The sequence below is a fragment of the Tasmannia lanceolata genome, unplaced genomic scaffold, assembly GCF_043159265.1.
Source record: "Tasmannia lanceolata isolate RefF3 unplaced genomic scaffold, GAP_Taslan_0.1 ptg000012l, whole genome shotgun sequence".
Taxonomy (NCBI): Eukaryota; Viridiplantae; Streptophyta; class Magnoliopsida; order Canellales; family Winteraceae; genus Tasmannia; species Tasmannia lanceolata.
The window spans coordinates 48359088-48380854 of NW_027518689.1; the positions used below are offsets into that span (position 1 = coordinate 48359088).

The 21767-nt window shown below is 38.4% G+C and overlaps 1 protein-coding gene across 11 annotated transcripts; it reads right to left on the bottom strand.

Annotated features, from left to right (window-relative positions):
- Positions 1 to 9405: 9405 nt before the first annotated feature.
- On the bottom strand, positions 9406 to 16285 carry LOC143888397 (type I inositol polyphosphate 5-phosphatase 10-like). 11 transcript variants are annotated; one of them, XM_077392792.1, is made up of 14 exons: positions 15814 to 16260; positions 15358 to 15486; positions 15140 to 15240; positions 14865 to 14940; positions 14026 to 14088; positions 13841 to 13928; positions 13616 to 13720; positions 12714 to 13314; positions 11696 to 11889; positions 11464 to 11572; positions 10977 to 11125; positions 10652 to 10866; positions 10099 to 10239; positions 9406 to 9728 (listed from the first exon to the last, which is right to left on the bottom strand). In XM_077392792.1, the coding sequence occupies exons 3-13, from the start codon at positions 15164 to 15166 to the stop codon at positions 10145 to 10147; spliced, it is 1722 nt and encodes a 573-aa protein (XP_077248907.1). In that variant the 5' UTR covers positions 15167 to 15240; positions 15358 to 15486; positions 15814 to 16260; the 3' UTR covers positions 9406 to 9728; positions 10099 to 10144. The 11 variants fall into 11 exon arrangements, 9 of the variants coding, with proteins under 9 accessions (XP_077248907.1, XP_077248906.1, XP_077248909.1 ...); XM_077392791.1 differs by lacking the exon at positions 15814 to 16260 and adding an exon at positions 15603 to 15620; XM_077392794.1 differs by having other exon boundaries at positions 14026 to 14079; positions 15358 to 16261.
- Between the last annotated feature and the right edge of the window lie 5482 nt (positions 16286 to 21767).

Below are 21767 nucleotides of genomic sequence, written 5' to 3' on the forward strand. Positions count from 1 at the left end.
TAAAATGTTTTAGATCCCTAATCAAAGTCAATCTCTCAAAGACAAAAACGCCCCTCACTGAAGGGGGAGACGAATTTTAATAAGGGTGATATTTTTGGGTATTTACAATTCGTATCTCCTACACATGATGTTGATGATGGGAGTGATCGTTTGATATGTAGTTGAAGTGGGGACCTAGGACATTGTGCAAGGTAAGTAATGCAGTACTGCCTTAGTGTTTTTACTCAAAAGCTACCTGAGGTGATTTTTCAGATTTATGGTATTGTGTATTGAGAATTGTTCTTCTGAAATTTTGTCAGTAGCCTATTATTCAATAAACTTAGTCCTAGCATGCTTTGAGATTTCATCCACCGTGATTCATGCTCCACCAAATTGTTTCTAACTCCTTGTCCTACAAGAATCTTTGATTCACTGATACCACTTGTTTTGTGAACTCCGGTCAATTATTGTGAGGAATACATGGAATTATGTTTTGTGACAAACCGATTTTTAATAAGCCTCTAAGCATGTGTTTTTCTGACAATTGCTAATATGTTGTGATTTGCAATCTCTTTATGACTGTCTAGGAATACAATGATGTGTGATATTTGGGAACATCTCGTCGAGGCTAAGATTTGATTTGGACCCCACAAATGAGGAATAAATGTTGGAACTGTGGATCGTACCAATGTGGTTTACACGTTGGCCTTATCGACTTGAATGTGTAGGAATGAGTTTCGACACCAATGGCTGCCGGTGACCTGAAGAGCGTCAATTGGCACTTCAGTGCCCAGTGAATTCTGTGATGCGATTCAAGCCTATGCCCATGAGACTATTCCTTTTAGTAGATACTGATGAAAAACTCTGCTTTGGTTTCATCTAATGCGTAGCAAATATGAACTTCCAATATTTTGTTCTCTGTCCAAGCATAATGATGGTTTTCTACATTTATATTTCTGTTAAACCTTGCTTTGATTACCTTTAGTAGGCAGAGATATGATTCCTGAACATGTGCTTTTATGCTCAACACTTTATAATTCGATTTCACTTCCAACATTTTAATTTATCCCACCATTCTTTTCATATGCTCAGACCCAACTAGGGCAGTATCATATTACTTGCTTGCTTTCGAGACCACTGTGGTTATTTTATATTTTCTTGGATCTGTAATCCTAACTTGCCTGGGGCCTGAAAGAGCACCCCCTAGTCTAGCTTCGAAGAAACATTAGTTCATTCAGAGTTCTAATTTATTTCTTCCTGAGTACAATTCGTTTTGGTTTATTTTGGAGGACTATAATGGTTGAACAGTACTTTACTAGCATGAGAGTGGTGATTGGTTAAGTTACTTATTTACGAAGTGAATTTAGTTACTCTGTTAAATGCCTAAATTTATTTTGGATAAATGGCCAAGTGGTATGTGATATTGAATCCCTTCCCTGCTTTTAAGGTTAGCCTTGCAGGTCTTCGACACCTGTCTCGCCTTTGGATCAAGGGTACGGCACTTACATTCCAATACAGGACTAAAATTTCATCAAAAAAATACAAAAGAGGGTAGGTTCAAAATTTTGTGATTGTAATCCACTAATGGAAAACGTAAGGAACAAGATTGGTTGTATACCACGATAAGACAAAATACCAATTTTGAGTTCAAAATATGAATTTTCTATTAAGAATCAAGAAAGGTCAACCATCCTCCATAAATTTAAAATTATAAGAAAGTGAATAAATTACGGAGTGATTGTTTTGATCAAGACAGAGGAATATTCCATTCATCATCATGTGTTTCTTTTGGACTTGAACTTATACTTAATGTAGATGTATCGTGTTTATTACTCGGTGAACTTAATTCTTGAACCAAGAACTTTCTTTAAAAAACTGAGACAATATAACACAAATATAACAAATTCATACATAAACTTATTCTTGCGGTTAAACACTATTTGGGCATGTGCTTTATTTTGTTTTCATGAGCCTTCTAGAGATTTACTCCAACTCTCGTTGTGATCTGTTCAATGCGCAACCCTTTTAGCCCGGGCTGGGTATGCGAAAACAGGAGCTCGGATACCAAATTCTTGTAGGGTAGACGCAGCGAAATATGGATGTGGAAGTAAAGAAAAATTGGAAGGTAAAGCTAAGGAAAAGGGATGGAATGGGTCCAAGAAGTTGGTTACTACACTGTTAAAAAGTTATTAGGGTTTAAAGGAATGAAACATTTGGGTTGAAGAGGATCTGGTAGCTATAGGATGAGAGGCTATTCTATGGGGAAGAGCTAACGGATGCAATTTGCGTTAAAATTAATAGGTGCTACGGGCCTATATAATGGAGGAAAATGGTTTGAGATAATAATGGAAGGATGTTTGGGTGACTTAGTTTAGAGGATGAATCGAAGGAGCTAAACTGTTGGGAGTTAGCGACTCAAGTAAAAGAGTGATGTTGGGTGTTAGCAACTCAGGCAAAGAGGATCTGGGCTATAGCTTAAAAGGTGGGAAAGGAGGGGGTGTTTGGGTAGGCCTTTGAGCGGCTAAACTAGGCAAGGGTGCAATTCTAGAGGGCTGATAGGAATTGAAGGGAATCTTAAGTACTTACGTAAAACGGGATTTTTGGGGCGCAGCACCGTGGCAAGCAGCAAATGGCTTGCGTGAACGGACGATTACTAGCACCAGGTGGCTTGTTCTACAGGTGGGGCGATTCCAATGGACTGAGTAAAAACTGAATTATGTTAATCAAAGCTTGTTAAAATAAAGTTACGATGAATTCTATTTATAGACTTTGCAAAGGAATCCTATTCAAAGTGAAGCTTCTTTCCTTATTCAACTTAAACGCTTAGTCCTACTCCAGTTACAACTCAAGCACAAAAACAAAAACTATCCTACTAAAACTGGCACTTCTATAGAGCAATAGTAAATTAGGAAATTTCTAACAAATAAAATAACTAATAAAGAAAATAAAATTAATTTAGGACTCTTGAAGCGTAGTGACCAACGTGGGCCACTGATCTGGATGTCGTCTTATATCTTCTGATCTCAGGGTGATCTGGGATGACCAATGCGCAGAAGATCTTCTTTTACTTCAATGTAAGCCCGATTGATGATCTGGATTGTCATAATTGTGATCTAATGTTCTGGGCAGTCCGATCAAGGTTCTGACGATCTTGACCATTGATCTTTGTGATCTTGCAAGATGCACTGGCATCATGCCCCCTTCTTGAAAAGAACTTGTCCACTAGTTCAGATCAAGTTCGATAATATCGTAGGGAGAGTAAAAATTGGCACGACGAATGTGGTTCGTTCTCACTCCAACTTCGAATTGGAGGGCTTACCAACAAATTAGATATTTCCACCTGGCATTAACTAAGGCTTGGGTGAGTAGGCGGTGGCACTTGAATATGTTGGAACTCGTACCATCAATGTATTCTTCAAACTTGGGTGGCGAAGGTAGGCAGTAGCTTTCGCTTTGATCGGGATCAATCGATTTTGCATTCATCGAGGCTGGGCAGATCTTTGTTCATTTTCGAGTAAGATCTTCCTCACGAGTGAGCAGGCTTCTATTTAACTCATCATCAGCATCCTCATCAATTTCATCTTCTTTATCGAGGGAATCCTCAAGGAGATCTTTTGGCATCTATAAATCTTCAATGACAGCTAGAGACAAAGCTTCCCTCAAACTATGTTTCTCAATATGCCGGTCTAATCCGTCAATCCTTGCCTTGACTTGCTCAGTAGGGGCGTTGATTTGAACTTCGAACCGCTGATATTGAGCCCATTGTTCTTCATCTCGAGCCCCTTGTTTTTCATCACTAGCCTGTTGTCGTTCCTGCATATGACTTATGATCTTCAACAACTTGGCGATTTGATCTTTCTCTATAGCTCGATGATGATTATTTTTCTAACACAAGATTACAAGAAGAAATTCGTGTTTTCCTGGGCACTGATACCAAATGACATAGGGGCGGATATGCGCTGTGGGAGCTCGAATTCCAAATTCTTGTAGCGTAGATGCATCAGAATATGATATGGAAGTAAAGGGAAATTGAAAGGTAAAGCTAAGGAAAAGGGAGGGAATGAGTTCAAGAAGTTGGTCACTAGGTTATTGAAGAAGAGTTGTTAGGGTTTAAAGGAATGAAAGATTTGGGTTGAAGGGGATTTGGTTGCCTAAAGATTAGATTAAGTGGTTGTGGGTTGGGGGTTTTGCCATGGGAAGAGAGGGTATTCTAAGGGGAAGAGGTGGCTGCTAATGGATGCAATTTGCATTAAAATTGATAGGTTCTATAGGCCTATATAATGTGGGAAAAGGGGTTTGAGTTAATAATGGAAGGATGTTTGGGTGGCTTAGTTTAGAGGAAGAATCGACAGAGGATAAACTGTTGGGAGTTTTCGACTCTTTCTAAGAGACAGGAATGTAAATAGAAAACAACCTCTGAGTAGAAGTAGGGGTGTTCATTATTCGGTTATAACCGAATAACCGAACCAAACCGAATTGGTTTGGTCGGTTTGGTTCGGTTTTTTCCCTTTTCGGTTCGGTTTCGGTTTTTTTTTTTTTGGAAATTCGGTTATTCGGGTTCGGGTTCGGTTATCTCAAAAAAAAAATTGGTTAACCGAATAACCGAAATTATGGATAAAAACCATTATTTTTCCAAAAAAAAGTGCTATATGGTCACTCCGTAGGATGATCAAAACCGTCCATTTGATTGATAACAACTTAATTAGGTTGTGCTCAAAAAATCATTTCGATAGGATGATCCTAGCCCTCCGATCTGAACCGAGATTTTGCTTTTTTTTTCCTCTTTTTCTCCCACTATTCGGTTATTCGGTTATTCGGTTATAACCGACTAACCGAATATTTAATCGGTTCGGTTTATGGAAATTTCGGTTCGGTTTCGGTTTTAAAATTTGATAACCGAAATAACCAAAATTATTTCGGTTATCAAATTTCGGTCTATTCGGTTCGGTTATAACTGAACGAACACCTAGAAGAGTAAAGTTGGCTGTTAGCAGCTCAAACAAAGTGTAAAAGAATAGGTTTTATGACTGACAATAGGGTGGCAGATTATTGTGGTTTAGGCTATCGGTTGCAGAGGATCTGGGCTTTGACTTAAAAGATGGGAAAGGAGGGCTTATCTGGGTAGGCCTTTGAGCGTCTAAACTAGGCAAAGGTGGATTCTATAGGGCTGATAATAATTGAAGGGGATCTAAAGTACTTACCTAGAACGAGACTTTTGCAATGTGGCAACGTGGCAAGCAGCAGATGGCGTGCGTGAGCGGACATTTACAAGCAGAAGGTGGCTTGTTATACGGGCGGGACGATTCCAAGGGACCGAGTAAAAACTGAATTTTATTAATCAAAGCTTGTAAGTAAAATTTACAATGAAGTCTATTTATAGACTTTGCAAAGGAATCCTATTCAAAGTGAACTTCTTTCCGAATATAACTCAACTCTAAGTCCTACTCTAATTGGAACTCAAACACAAAAACAAAAACTCTCCTACTAAAACTAGGACTTCTATGGATCAATAGTAAATTAGGAAATTTCGAACAAGTAAAATAATTAATAAAGAAAATAAAACTAATTTAGGACCCTTGAAGGGTAGTGATCAATGTGGGCTATTGATCTGGACGTTGTCTGATATCTTCTGATCTCAGGGTGATCTAGGATGATCGGTGTACGAAAGATCTATTACTTCAATGTAAGCTTGATCAATGATCTTGATTGTCAGATTGGTGATCTGAGGTCCGAGTAGTCCGAGGAACTTGACCGTTGATCTTGGTGATCTTGCAAGATACACGTGCATCTCCTTTTGTCGCACCCATGCTGCTTGCTTAGGGTTCACTACCCTAGTGACGAAGATACGCCACCTGAATTCATATATGAAGAAAAGGTTTGATGCTGGTTGTGTACAGGAAGAGATGTCCAGTGTTAACCCCTACCAGGAACTTTTAGGTCTACAATAAACAATAAACACATTACGCACTCCAAGATATTCCAACTCATTTTAGGGCTAGGGTTGATACACAAACCATCTTGAATGTCAAAAGTTCTTAGTCTAAAAATCATGAAATAGTTTTTTCTTTATTATGTGGAAATTTTATATGGTGCTGAACATGAAGCTCGATGTGGGCGTTACCGCCCTTGAGATTTGATCCAACAGCAGCCCACTTTTAAGAGGCTGTTATTGGATCAAATATCAAGAGTAGCACTTCTGTCGTACTGCCTACAGTGGACTTCATGCTCAAGCACCCTACAATTTCTCCATTACGTGATCTTAAAATGTGTGTTGATGCATTTTAAAAATCACGAAATGCTAATCGCACTTGCTAGGTACCTTACCAATACGCCAAAAGCTTCAGAGTTGATGGAATGAATTAGGCAAGGCCCTTTAACCTTGTCCCCTACTGGCCCACTCTGTGAGGGCTCTCACTCTTGCCTTTTTCTAGGTAGCCCTTTTCACATACCGCCCCTTCCGTGGCGGCTCTCTCTATGGCAACTTCACTCTTGCAGCTTTGATCCTGGCGCTTTTACCAGGACGTGGTGGCTGCTCCGTGGCGGCTCTCTCTATGGCAACTTCACTCTTGCAGCTTTGACTCTGGCGCTTTTACCAGGTAATCTTCTCCACAGGTCGCCCCTTCCTTGGCTCAAACACGGGACGTGGTGGCTACTCCGATACCAAATGTTAAGTACCTTATAACCAATACGCCAAAAGCTCTAAAGCTGATGGACCGCATCAAGCAAGACACTTTATACCTGTCACATACTGGGTAGAATCCCACCTACTCCCATACTTAGATGGGCCCCACTTAGGACCATAACATTCCGCTGCACTAAACCTAATTCTAAATTTGCAGAATGCGTGCTTTAGGTGGTTGAGAATATGAATCCTTGAGAGCCTTTTAGAGTTCTCCAAGCGAGGTAACATCTAGGACCTACTAGAGAACTTGTGGAGAGAGGCTGACGCACCGATATTTCAACATTGCAAATCATTGTGTTATGTGTTTGAAGGAAGAAATGGTGGTGAATCTTACTATCCACTACAAAATGGAAACTTGGATTTAGCTGGTTTGATATGGTAGGATACATCCAGCTTCGATTTGTGGTTTAATGGAATTATAGAGATGTGGTTGTCTTGGCACATTAGGCAAGTTTGTGTGGGTTATAGCTACCTTTGCGGTTATGGGCACTCCAATGGTTATGTGGGCATTTCAATGGACTGAGAAATGCTGAGGAATGCTCATACTTTTGAGGAGGGGAAACATTTATCATTGTCTTGGATGGCCGGTTGGGTGATGTTAAGGAAGGAGTTTTGGGAATATTAAATTAATACTAGTCTTTGTAATTGGTACAACCTAGTGTTTGGAGGATCTCCCAAGCAAAAAAAAAAAACTTTCGTAAGATGGGTTCCTTCTCCAAATGTCATTAAGCTCAACTCCGATGGTGTTACGGTCCTAAGTGGGAGCCTGTGTAGGTATAAGATTAGGGGGGAAGTGGGACTCAGCATGGTGTGGGACAGGTTTAAAGGGCTATGCCTAACACGTTCCATGGAGCTTTTGATATACTGGTGAGGTACCTAACACAACATCACGTGTTAGAGTCACGGAATGGGCGACTTGTGGAGAGGATTACTTGCAAAGGGTTACCTCGTAAATAAGCCAGAGTGAAATCCACCGAAGTGAAGTTACCGCCGAAGTGAAGTTACCAGAGAGTAGCCGTTGAGGATGGCAGATGCATAAACTTGGTGGAATGCTACAACCTTCAGTGGGGGCCTGCCTAAGTATGGGACTAGGTGGGACCCAACCTTATACAGGACAGGTTTAAAGGACCTGGCATAGCATGCATCAGCAAAGAAGCATCTGACGTATTGGTTAGGTACCTAACAGAGGGTTACTCCCTTTGACGTATCGGTTAGGTACCTTACAGATGGTTGCTCCTTTTGTAGCCCCAAGCAAGTGGTTGCTAGGGGCCTTTTTTAGGATCATTGCTTCATATTTAGGTTAAATTAATCGTATGATTCGTTAGATGTTGAGGTGATGGCTACTGATGGAATTGCACATAGGGATGGAAAATTGAGAGGGCGATGGTTCTTCTCCGGGTATGTAGAGACTTGCTCTTTTATCAATTTAGTGGTGGATTTGTGTAAAGATATGGAGATGGGTTTTCTTACTCTCTGAGAAGCACTAACGATTTAGCTAACAAACTTACTAAATTGGGTGTTTCTTGGGGTGATTTGTCCATTGTGCAATTGCTGCCCTTTAGGTAATAATCAACTAATCCTTGATACATCAGGTCTCATACTTGCTAGAGCCCATCACATAAGGCATCTTGCGGACTGGCTGTTGCATCATAGAGCAGTCACATCAGATGAATTAGATGAATAAAACAAAATCTGTTGAAAAGTGTTCCTACACGTCTGCTCTCTCATGCAACAGCCACGTCTGCTCTCTCATGCAACAGCCGGTCTGCGAAATGCCATGGTCCCTAGCAAATGCCTTAGCTTTTTCTTTCATTCCACTTTCTTGGAGTCTAACCTCTTCACATAGATATCAAGATAGTCCCTCAGAGTGAGAAAATATGCCCAAAGCAATAGAGGTGAATGTTTGGTACCTCTTCCAGTGGGAATTGAACACTGAGACATTTTCATGTACCCTTACCACAGACACATCAGTGAGGGATTGGTCCAAAGCACAAGAAATATGTATAATCAAACTTTTCCATAGGAGGAAGTTTTCATTGTTAAGCTATATAGGTACAACTTGGGATATGATAGGGAAAGAAGAAGGGAATGAAGAATTGACAAAGGAAGGCATGAAAAAACAGACATGGATCAAGAAGAGATTGTATGAATTTTCAAATAAAAGGGTTGGGAAAGAGAGTTGGGTTTTTCTTGGATTTTGAAAAAGAAGAAAACTTGCACTTGTTGAGTGAGAAGCATGGAGGGAAAAAGAGAGGAATAACTGATTTAAATATTTGAAGTAAAGAAGTGATGGGGTGAAAATTGAGGGTGTCAAATGGTAGAAGAGATTTTGAGCTCTGACAAAGAAAAGACCAAGTTTTAGTGTTTCAAATGCAGTAATAAAATTTTAGATTTGAATTTAAGGAAAGGGGATTTGCATTCGAGTGCAAGGGGACGAGATAAGTCAGATTTTGGAAGTTTCGATTGGTATAGCATATAATTAGGGAGGGAAGAAGCAAAATCAAATAATTCGCATCATAGCTTCCAAATGGTTAGTAAGAAATTCAGATTGTGTCGAACCATACTTTAATACAATGTAAAAGTGTTGAAGAAGAATAAGAAAAAAAACAGAAGACACTAAATCCACGGGTATGCTCCACTCAATAGTCATATTATATTTACTTACGTATCAATGACTGGTGCAGTAACTAAAATGTACTCAAGCCAGTAGGTTTGTTTGTGTGTTTGAAATAATGAGAAGAATGTTAGAGTGATTTACTATTTTTTATTTCCAACTCCAAGCCTCTTAACTTGTTCTCCTTCTCTTCCAATTCATATGATTGTATTTCAAGTGATTCTTTACTCATTTGTTAATATCAAAGATGTCTGCCTTCTCAAGTTCAATAGAGCATTCATTCACATTTTTGGGTAGCAATGTTGGGCATTTAAACACACATCCCCTAGGAAAATTTACATTCGATGCAATGAAAATTTCATGAGATCATTTCCTCTTACAGCTTGTCCTCCCTCAATGGCCGAATTCAAAAAATGGAAAAAATGTGTCACTTCTAGAGTCTTCCTTGACAAGCTGCGAAACAGCATACATAAGAACAAATTTAAAGATAATTACTCAAATGAAATAAATAAATATGGGTTAGAAAATGAGAAATATGAAGCACAATTTCATCAACAAATTGAAAATCAGTGTAATTTACTGATCCCCACCTCCCGTCATGCTCAAACAATGGTGACATGTGGGTTCCACCAGCTGATTGCACATGACATAAAAGATTTTTACTTTAATGAGTGGCTGGATTCACACCTAACCGCTGTTCAATCATAAATGGATGGCGGGGATGGAGAGATACACATTTTTCTTTGTTGCATCACATGAGAAGCATTTCATAATTCCTCTCAGTATTCGAAGAAAATCAAGGTTCCAGAAGAGGAAAGCTTACTTATAATTTGTTAGTGATACTGGCATTGGTGAGCAATGTGAGAAATTTAAATGTACAGCTTTCTCTGCAGGCAATGATGTTCGTAATTGACAAAATTCCAGATATATCCTTCACATGTCCGTATTTCATTGGTTTTAATACCTGAATCAAGGTAAAAGAATGAAAATTATTTCTTGAGCCAGTCCATTTGTAAATATAGATGGAGAAAACAGAAAAAAGAGACAGAAAGGAAACTACATTATGGGCATGTTTGGCTAGCAAGAATTTATTTTTTTTTCGTGAAAAATCAGTGTCTACAAGTGGTCAGAGAGGAGTCGGGCGGGTGAAGTGGCTAAAACTTAGGAAACAAAAAACAGGAAACTAATGTCTCCTAGTGTGGGAAGTGGCTATAAATCAGGAAACAGAAAACTCTACTCAAAATAGGATCTACTGTTTCCTGATTTTTAGCCACTTCACCCTAAGCTCCAACTTGGAGACACCGATTTATCATGAAAAAGAATTCCTCGTAGCCAAATGTGCCCTATGCTAAAAGTATATATATGTACATACATGCCTTTTAAGGGCATAGAGCTACTTGTTGTATGTAGGAGCTCTTCCACTTCAACTTTCATGTTGGTGCGAGATAATCCCTTTCTTGATCTGCCATCAAGCACTACAACCTCCACTACAAAAACTGAACAAACTGGCCGGTGATCAGAAAATCTCGACTCGCCACGGATGTAAGACAATTGGGAAATCCCATTGCCATGCCACAGTATTCTGTCACACCTGACAATGCAATAGATTTTTTCTTTAAGTAGTAGTAAATGTTCAACCACTAGATTGTGTGGGTAAAATTGTCTCTTGGGTCTTCAAAAATAAACAGAGTGCCTACATACCAAGCTGGAGTTCTTCTTTTCTTCTTAGATGTTATATTCTCTCCAGCATAAGCATCTGAGTTGTTTGAGTACTTGTATGTCGGTGCAAAGTAGATCTTCCCCTCATTCCATCCCTTAAAGACTCGCCCAGCTTCCCTTTCAATCTTTAGCTATGAAAAGATAAAAGCCCTATGGTAAACATTTTGCTTCTATTTTAGTTTTTAGAGATTCATTTGATAGTAGATTAGAATAGGAAGTCCCAACTCATGAGCAGTACTCAAACAAGGGGACAGGTGTCAGATAAGTGATCATCATTAGTATATCAGAGATTTGTATGATATAGAAATTGTGACACCTTATTTTTGAAAAATCATTTATAGGAGGGCTCGAGAATAGTAACTAAGGCCTACTTGTGGAAATCTAGAAAAAAAATTATGCAGAATATTTTGCTTTAGCCGCATCAAACATTGAGAATCCATGATTTTCTAAAGCTACCTAGAGCAGTTACCTGATCCTTTTCAAGCAGGGTATCCCAGTCATTGTCCTCCAAAAGATTCCGCGTTTCTGAGTAGCTCAATGCGATACGGTAATTCAAGTCCCCTAACCAAATGACCCGGCTGGTGCATCAAACAAAAAAAAACAAACAGAAATTGGGACAGATGCTAAGAAAGAGTTGAAGGCTTCAAATATAGATTAATTAGACATTTGAAATTCTAATGTATGCATATGTAGATGCTCACTCATGTTCAAGAATTTTTTCCGGAATTCGCCCACCAGGAATCTTGCAGATCTTTGGGAATTGAGTGTTCTTCAAAATCTCTGTAACATCAGAATTTCTCCTAAGCTCATCTCCTTCCTTCTCCCCTGAAGCCAGATGACTGCATACAAAGCAGAAGCTTGTTTGATGCAAAGACATGCTCACGGAGATACAACCCTGCAACAAAAGAAAGCATTGTCCAAAGAATATACTTTAAAGGTGGAAAACCATTAGAACAACTGAAGGGTTTAGGGGTGCACTGATATCTCATTTTGAGATGATGGATATGTCCATAGCAGAAATGCTATCACAGTTTGATTTGTATAATTTAATTCTGTGTACGTGGAGCAAACAAAATATAGGTGCCTAGGTCCTCTTGCATCCAAGGGTGACAAAGCATAGACAATGGGATATTTGAGAAAGAAAAGGGAACGGAAGGCATGGACAGGTTTAGGCCCAAAAGACTACAATCCATAAATCATCAGCGAGGTGATGGAGCTTAAACCTCACCATTGAACAAAAAACAACTAATCTGTTCCCCGTGATTCTTAGAGACACAAGAAATTCAATCTTTGGGGAAAACCATGGGGGCCAACTCAGCCCTTTCAGAGTAGGTGCACGTTAGGCTACCATGGATTTTTTCCATGATAAATCGGTGTCTCGAATTGAAGATCAGGGTGGAGTGGCTAAAAATCAGGAAATAAAAAACAGGAAACTAGTCTCTGGGGATGAGAAGTGGCAAAAAATTAGGAAACAAAAAACTCTACTCAAAATCAGATAGACTTTTTCCTGATTTGTAGCCACTTCTCAGGCTCATTTCAATCATGCACTCTCAAATTTCTCTCTTTCTCCCACTGCCCTACCCCTCTCTCACCCCTTGGAGACACCGATTAATCATGAAAAAAAATTTCCAGGCAACCAGACATGGCCTGGGTGAAATTAAGTTCCCATCTTCTTTGGCTTTAAACCTATATCATTGCATGGATCAATTAAATTCTCACCTTGTTTCCGAGATAACCCATGATCCCACGCCCAACACAAGAGAGCCTCAAATGGCCTATGTGCTGAACAAGCTCCTTCCTCACCCAAATGGTAAGAAATATCCCCACCATCTGTTTGCTGGCAATAAGACTATAGTTGAGCTGGTTAGAACTAGAAACTGCAGCTATATCTGTCAACATTAAACTGCTCGAACCCTCTTTCTCCTCAGATGAAGAGTCCTCTTCCCTGACACATACATGTTGGCATCTGAAACACGAGTCCTTACCATATTTCTTCTCCACCTCAGAAGTGCAGTTACAGGTTTTGAGATGCCTTCCCTTCTCCGTCCTGAAATTCTTACTGACAGTCTTGAGAGAAGGTTTCTGAGAGAAAATTTTACTGGTAACATTCTTTGAGTCTCTAGAAACCATTTTGTTTGTGCTGGATGCTTGGGAGCAAAAAGTGGTGCTGTAGTCAGATGGGGTACTCAGGTTGTTAGGGGTGTCAACCACGACCGGTTGGTTCAGGGCCTCATTGATTAGAGAGAGCCATTTTGCTGCTGGTTCATTGTCTTCTATAACAAGCACATTTCCAGCATTCAGAGGGACTATTTCCTGAAACCTGATGCAATTCACCCAAAAGAAAAATGCGAAGAAAATCATTTCATAGAAAAACCCAGGCTACAGTATCAAATTCATTGAAATAATAATTTTATTTACATGAGTTCAAAGGAACAGCTACTTATTGAAAACCAACAAACTTAAAATATGATGAACCAATAATGATGGAAAATTCAATAAAGTCGTCTTTCAAAAAAAAAAATGATGGTTGATAATTTGCAGAATTGACTACTATATATATGTTAAAACTCAAAAACCGAAGTGGATATGAGCTGAAGTAAATCTGAGGAAAAAATCCATACCCTAAAACATAAATGTCTGATCGATCTTCAACATTAAGAAAATCACCAAGATTCAGCTGATTGTGAGGTGGCTTTCCTCCTACATTCCATGTGGCCACAAATATCCTAGAGAAAGGAAATTAAAGAGAAGAAACCCACATATGAAACATAGGTATTAAAAGAACGGTTGATGAATGGAGAAACTAAACAAGGATGTATTAAACAATAGAAACATAAAAAGGGTACCTGAAGTCCTGCGTGTCCGACATGTTTGTCATTGGAGATCTGAAGCCACTGAAATTAAGACTCTCAAGCCTTGAAGTGGACTGTGTTTCTGCAAATAAGATTTTCGAAAGGCTTTAAGAACAAGGGGAAAAAACCGAAGAAGAAAATACAAAGAGAAGAATGGAAGGATATTTCTCAACTTATACCTAAAAATTTTTCTCTAAGGGAAGCTGCAATGGCAAGGCTTTTCTCAAATTCCACTGCTATTTCTAACAGGAAACGAACGCCAAGAAATTAGCTGTATATATAAGAAAGAAGGAAAAAAACAGAGGAAATTCATCTAACTTTTGTGAAATGAACAAAACAGAAAATACCATTCTTGCATTCTAAGTTACAGACTAAAAGGGTAACCATAAATCTGTCTGAGTTAAAGAAAATTCCTAAAATTGTCTTCTTCTACTTTATTTTTTAATCTTTTTTGTTTTCTTTATAAATGGGTTGTTTTATTTCAACCTGTATGTTCCTTTTTTGTTTGGTTTCTTTACTCTCAACGCATATGAGTAGAGGAAATAGGCTGCAATTTCCCTTCAAGAAGGATCTTGGGACCAATTCCACAAACCAACAACACAGCTACATTTGTATGACAATATGGAAAACATTCTTCATTTGTCATTTGATTAAGTCCGTATGAGTTTGGTAAGCTATTATTTTTTCTGTCTAAATTGATAAAGATATAAAGGGGTCCTTATCTTCTAGAAGACAGGTCTGTTGTTAAATACTCTTAGAAAAATGATGAGAAATGATGATCCATTAGATTACTTTTCAGAAAAATGAGAGGAAGTATTTTCTTTTCCACGATGAATAGAAAACGATGTCTATAAATAGTTTTTCAGAAATCAGGCACGCAGTAAAATTAAGAAAATAAGTAGAATGGTTTCTCTGGTTTGATCAAAAGCTATAAAAAACTGTCATGTATCCAAATACCATAGAAATTTTCTTGGATACAAAATGTATAAATAAGAAGATGAGGTAGCTAATTACTCACCAGAGGAGTCTGTGGAATCTTCATCTGCTTCCTTTCTCCACCTCGCTTTCGAGGCAAAGATTTTTGGAATAAAACACTGAAATCAGCATCAAACAAAGCAATAGAAAACTCTCTTTAGCTAGAAAATAACATCACACATTTATGACAATAAGGTAATAAACAACATGTCTCTTTCCACCAAAGCAAGAAATGGTCCCCAAAATTCGTCGAAAAGAAAGAAAAGTAATGAGTACTTTTCAAGAATTAGAAACCAATTAGCCATAAACATTACATACCTTCTTTTTTGTGTCATTCATTGTCATCCCTAAGACCTCTGTTTCCTCTCCTAAATAAAATGAGAATCTAAAATCTAAAATCCAATGATTTTACGCTGAACCTGTAATCCACGCATAAAGAGCTTCGAAGAAAGAAAAGGGAAAAGAACCCAAGAGAAAAGTTGAGGTATACAACGAATATAACGATGAAAATGAGAGGGGAAAAGCAAGAAACTTACCTTCTTTATTCTGACATTACCAATGTCGTCTAAAATTCCTCTTTCTTTTTTCCTGTCCTCAGAATGAAATAAAGAGAACCCAAAAGATTATGGTTCACTTAATCATTGTAAATACAACCTTTATAGAACCTGTAATGCATCCAGAAAATAAAAATGGAGAAACAGCCCATCAAGCCATACAAAAAAAATACCCAAAAAAATACAATATATTTCTCAACATGGACTTCAACCCAAATAGAATATACCTAAGATGAAGGGAAATAACGTTGTGAAGAAAAGAAACAGTGTTCATGAAGTGAAACTAGAACCCAATGACAATAACATTCAAATGGCTCCAAAAAATACAAGACTATGGAGTCAATGTATAAAAAGGAGGACAACCCATCAATCCTTAACTAATAAAAAACCAGACCCTTTGAAATTTCTTGAGATAGACGACGACCTATTCAAATTTACCTAGAAGGTAGAAAGGAATAAAAAATGAAGAGAAGGGTCTGAATATGCGAGTTGTGAAACTTGGTATTCTTTCTTCAAAGCCTCGGAGTTTCCAAAATGCGTTGGTGTGGGAGACTTTTCACGTGGGAGACTTCGTTTGCCTTAAGAGGCAGTCAACGAACCCGTGCAGGGATTTTCTTGGAATATTGTGCAAAGATAGTATCTTCGCCCTGCGCTTTTTCAGCTATTCTTGGAAACCACGTTATTCGTCTTCATCTACTTGTTTTATGTATTCAATTGGGTTTTGTTTTGTGTTGTTTTGGTGTCTTTTTTTTTTTTTTTCCTTTCCCTCTTTCTCTCTTCACCAATTGTCTCTCCTCTGCTGAATGGGATGTGGTGGATGGATTGTGTCTGTTGCTGTCTCTGCAGAGAAACTGTTTTTTCAAAGTCCCCAAGGTTTTCTAGATTATGTAAAGGATTCAGATGAGAGAGGGAGACAGAGAGAGGTGTTTCCTTGCTCTGTTTGGATGCCGGGTTTTTTTTTTTCCTGGGATTTATGTGGGTAAAGGTAGGAGACAAAAGAGGCGACAAGCATTAATTAGAGAAATATATTATGATGAGTGGAGAGAGAGGGTAGAGAGAGAAAGAGAGAACACCTTTTTCAAGACAAGATTTTGCTGATGTCAGCAAGAAAAGCTGATGTGACCACTAAACCTTTACCCACATAAATCCTGGGAACAAAAAAAACCCAGCAACCAAACAGAGCAACATATGTTGCAATTTTCACCCTGTCCTTAACTTTGGATGATTAACATGACTATTACCCCTCTGATTTTTTCAAGATGCGGCTATCAGAAAAATTGGCAAGACAAAGTAAAATTTCACCCAAAATTATTGGGGGCAAAATTAGTCATTTTAAAAAGAAATTATTAAAATAATGAGGAAAGTGTCTCTAGTACCGAAGAGATCATTCTCTAGTCCACCGACTCAAAACACATGGACCCCATCATATTTGGGTGATGCAAAGCATTCATTTGATGAGCCCTGACATAGAGAGGTGTCCACAAAAAATCAGCTCCATAGGATCATCCCAACCTTACGATTTGTGAAGCTTAAAATGGATGACTATAAATCGCAACAAATCTGTCCATTTTTTAGCTCCACAAATCGAAGGGTTAAGATGATCCTATGAAGCTTATTTTTTGTGGACACCCTATTTATGATGGGGCCTATTAAATGAATGCTTTAGATCACCGTAAAAATGTGGGACCCATGTGTTTTTGTCGGCGGACTAGAGAATGATCTCTAGTCGGCAGACTAGAGACACTTTGGGTGTTAGCAGGGTTCAAGAAGTACTCTGAAAAGCTATGGGGCTATGGGAAAATGAATAGTTCTAATAGAAACTACTATTCATTTATCTCCCATGGCAAAACTAGTCATTTTGGTCATTAGTTATTTCTTGTTTCTATTCGACATGTTGGGTGTTAGCAGGGTTCAAGAAGTACTCTGAAAAGCTATGTCTTGATCAACAACCCAAATTTGATTTTCTATGTTATATTGTTGGACTAATGCTTTTAATCTGCAAAGTGAATTTGTTTAAGTCCATAGTGATGGTCATGGTTATTTCATGGCATATCAAATTCAAAGGATCAAAAGACACAAGTCAAAGAAGGTGCTCACTACTTAGAAATTGGATGAAAAGCCAAAGCCAGTATCAAACTTGAAGACAACTTGAACCTGAGGCCAGATCCATGAAGAATTGATCTTGTAGCACTTTAGATTGTAAGTGGTTTAATTAAATAGAATGTTAAACCAATTCCCTCAATAATCAGCAAGTCCATGACACTTTAAATGGTTAATCTTATTTAAATGGACCTAGAGACTCAAGCTGACCCTAGGGCTAGGTGTGGTGTTCATTGGAACTCATAGAACTCTTTGGTTGGCCAACCAAAGGTGTGCCCTAAAGACCTAAGGAAAGGAATGTGAAGCTTAATTAATAAATTTATAGAAACTTTACTTAGTCAACCATATGCCTGTTTGGTAGACCATGACATTGAAGTTATATCTATTAACTAAACTTCTAGAAACTTTGCTTGGTCTACCAAGATATATGCTTACTCGACCAAAGCAAAGCATAGAAATCGATTGAACTTCTTGTGGTCGGTCAACCCAGAGAAATGCTTGGTCTACCATGACATATAAAAATTGATTCTATTTGATAGGCTTCCCAAAGCAAGTTCGGCCACTACTTGGTCGACCAAAGACCTTATGATTATGGCAATTACACTTTCCAAAGATCTCATATTCTGCCCGTTGGGCCTTGCAAAATAAGATATTCTTAACTTCTCTATAAATTAGAGCATTGGACTCTCAGCTCACCCACAATAACGTTCAAGAATTGAACTTTATTATACATTCAGAACACTTTGAGGGACTCCATTTGCTTATCTTCAAGTTATTATGCTCATCATCTGAAAATCTTTGAAGAAGGCTTGAATATTCATATTCTCTCAAGTGCCATTAATCTTGCATATTATATGACAGGTTGGAATAGGGTTTCATGTGTATATCTTTGAGAAAAATCTTGATCGTTCATCTGCTTGTGAAGAGGCATATTACTCTTTGTGTCATCTATTCTTTGTATTGTGAGAGGGACACTGGATCAACCCTTGGATAAAAAGGATGGGCAGAGAACAGTGTGCAGATAGTCGGTGACTTGTAGTGGTTTGATCTCTACCCACAAAGAGGTCAGAAGATTAGTGGAGACTCAGGGAGGGGATTCCTTGTGAAAGTGAATGTATGCCTAGGTTTAGACCGAACCACTATAAATCATGTGTGCAGTATCTCTCCATCTCTTCTCATCTGCTTCTTCGTGGTGCTCGGTAATATTTACTTTGATTTACTTATTGCTTTTATTTTATTTTTTTTGAAGAGGGCAACAGAATATGTATATATAGATGAATAAGCATAACCGAGATGGTCCTGTAGAAACAATGAGAAAAGAAAATAGCAAGACAATAACTCAAGGGGGGAGGTAGTCAAAACACTCCAGAGCGGCCCGAGAAACACCGCTCTTAGCCAGGGAGTCGGCTGCCCCATTGGCCGATCTCCGGATATGCTGAAAGACCATGGAGTAGCCTTTTGCTCTATCCTCTATCTCCTCAAAGAAAGGCACAAGTCGCCAAGGGGGAGAAGCGGCTCCCGAAAGCCTTAATTGGAAAAGAATAGCTTTGATTAAAGAGTAAAAACCTTAATTCACCCCACTCTTGGGTTGCATCTGGGATTACATTGGGAAGCAAGGCATTTTCGTATTTGTGTGAATCAAAATTGGAAAGCAAAAACGATAATAAGCATCAACCACAAATCAAACCACAACACCAAATTGGCATGAAAAACCCTTTAGTGTGAAGGGAAAAGCTACGAGATGAATCTAAGAGAGACCCACTAAAATAATAGAGTATTACACTGTTTTTCTTCTCATGTTCCTTGCTCAAAACTTAAGGTATCACAACTATGGAGAAACTACCAAAGAATAGAGAGATGCATAGTTATCTCACAAATCATTTTTCTCTGTTAAAAATCCCAAAATATGCCTTCCAACAAGTTATAGATGTCTAATATGCAACTGCATCAAGAGTCTTCAAATCTCATGAGAACACACAAAAGGAAACAAACTTTTTTGTTTTTCTTCTTCTCTCCTTCTCCCCCTACACACAAAATTCTCTCTTTTTCATTTTCAATTAGGAGATCTCATTTTTTTGTTTCCTATTCTAGATATAGGATTTCTAGGGCTATGTGTGTGGGTGTGGGGTTCACATCATGGGATGGACCCCACAACAACCACGCCCTCAAACCATGAGGAGGGCTCTCCCATACTTAGTGCTCACATAGGACCCATGATTGCCAAGTCTCTACATAGCTCAAGCTTCTCCTTTGGTACTGTCGTCGTCATTATATCTGATGATTAACCACGGGAGAAAAGATCTCATTGAAATCAGTGTCCTTTCTGGTCAAAACCTTTCATCACCACTCTTGCCTCATATCTTACTTGGTTCAGCTTCAATCTTCAACATGAATACCTACTTGTCGTTTAGTGCTTTCCTACCATTTGATAACTTTACTAATTCATGTGTCTTGTTCTTATATAAGGAATACATTTCTTCTTACACAGCTTTCTTCCAATCACAATTGTGCTTGTCAACTTAGGCTTGTTGAAAAATTTCAAGTTTACCCACACATGTGAGCATGACATATTTGGTAGGAGATCATCTTATTGAAGGTTGTCTCTCTGATCTAATGGATCATCTCAAAGGAACTTCTATTGATTCTTCTTAAGGCTCTTAAGGAGGTTGGGTATCCTACTCAACATTATCATCCATCGGTATGTCATTTTTAATATCTTGATCCTGATCGTCTTGGTTCTCTATTCCATTTTCAACATGCAGCAGTGTAGGAGGAGCTGGTTTAAGATCGGCTACATCACCCACTATTTATAGCTTCTCAACTTTCTTAAAGTTTTCAATTGTCTGTTCTTCACGGAAAACATCTCTAATTCTATGCACTTTCTTGTTTTATGGATCCCATAACATGTATCCAACCTTATCTTCCCCGTAGCCTAGGAAGCTGCACGGTATAGCCTTTTCATCAGGCTTAGACCTCTGCTTCTAGGGTACATGCACAAAAGCTTACAGACAAATAGTTTTAAATGAGAATATGAGACATCCTTTCTAGTCCATACCCTTGAGAAATATCACCATCCAAAGGAAGTAAAGGACACTGACTAATTAAGTAAGCTATTATTTTTAGTGTCTTCCCAAAATGATTTAGGCATGTTAGCTATGGAGAGCATGCATTGAACTAGGGTTGCAACTAGGGTCGGGAGGGTCGGGTTTTCCATAACCCTAACCTAGCCTAGAAATTATCTTGAGGGTCGAGTCTTTATGGGAAAACTCGAGGTTCATAAACCCGAGCCTACCCGAGAGAGTTTCTAAAATTACAATAGTGATTAATTTCAAAGATTAGAGAAAACAACAAATCTCCACACCAAAAATCTCTAAATTTAAGTTGGCAATTGCATAAATTTAAGATGGGAACTACTTTTTCACATCACAAACATGATCACCTCAGTGAAAACAAATATATCAATATACTTGAAAATAAATTTGCATGTTATTTAAGAGATGTTTAAGAAAATCATAGCATATCCATAAGAGTCGCATCATTTTTGGGGTTTTGGCTTTTTTCCTTTAAATCCGACCCGAGATTGGGTCGGGTTTGTCAACCTAAAACCCGACCCAAACCAATACCCAAGATTTCTAGACCAGGCACATGCTATTTTCGGGTCAGGGTCGATACAGGTTCGGGTTGGGTAAAACCAAACCCAAGTTGCAACCTTACATGTAACTCTCTCTAAAATTGTGTGGTTCATCCTCTCAGCTACACTATTATGCTAGAGGTAGGGGAAACTGTTTTCTCATGTCTTATCCCATATATACTGGGCACAATCTCTCTCAAAAATATTAGAGGTATATTCTCCACCATTATCACTATGGAATGATTTTTGGGGCTCAACCTATTTAGGATGTGGCCCATCTAATGGAAGGTTTGGATCAACCTATGGTGCGGGCCATACGGTACTTTTTAATAAAGTGAGGAGTGTGATCATCAAAATACCGTAGTGGTGATATCATTTCCCTTATATAAAATGCGCATATAAGAATACTAATATACTGATGTTGGTTATTCAACCAACCAATCATATATATATATATATATAAAGGGCTCATGACCCCAATAATCATCCAACTTAGACATCATGCTGGAGATGTTCGAATCACGTCTCAACCACGTCTCAACGATAAAAAAAAAAATTTAACAATTTCATTAAGTCAACCCAAGGAGTTGGCAATTCTGTCTATAACATTTTTAGGTTATACAAGTTATATACCCATCTCATTGCTGTTATTTGCATCAAT

Coding starts and splice junctions, on each gene's coding strand:
- LOC143888397 (XM_077392792.1), bottom strand. CDS start 15,166: ATGACAATGAATGACACAAAAAAGAAG. Junction 14,089..14,864: donor AGATTCCACAGACTCCTCTG/GTGAGTAATTAG, acceptor GTTTCCTGTTAG/AAATAGCAGTGGAATTTGAG. Junction 10,867..10,976: donor AAAAGAAGAACTCCAGCTTG/GTATGTAGGCAC, acceptor TTGCATTGTCAG/GTGTGACAGAATACTGTGGC.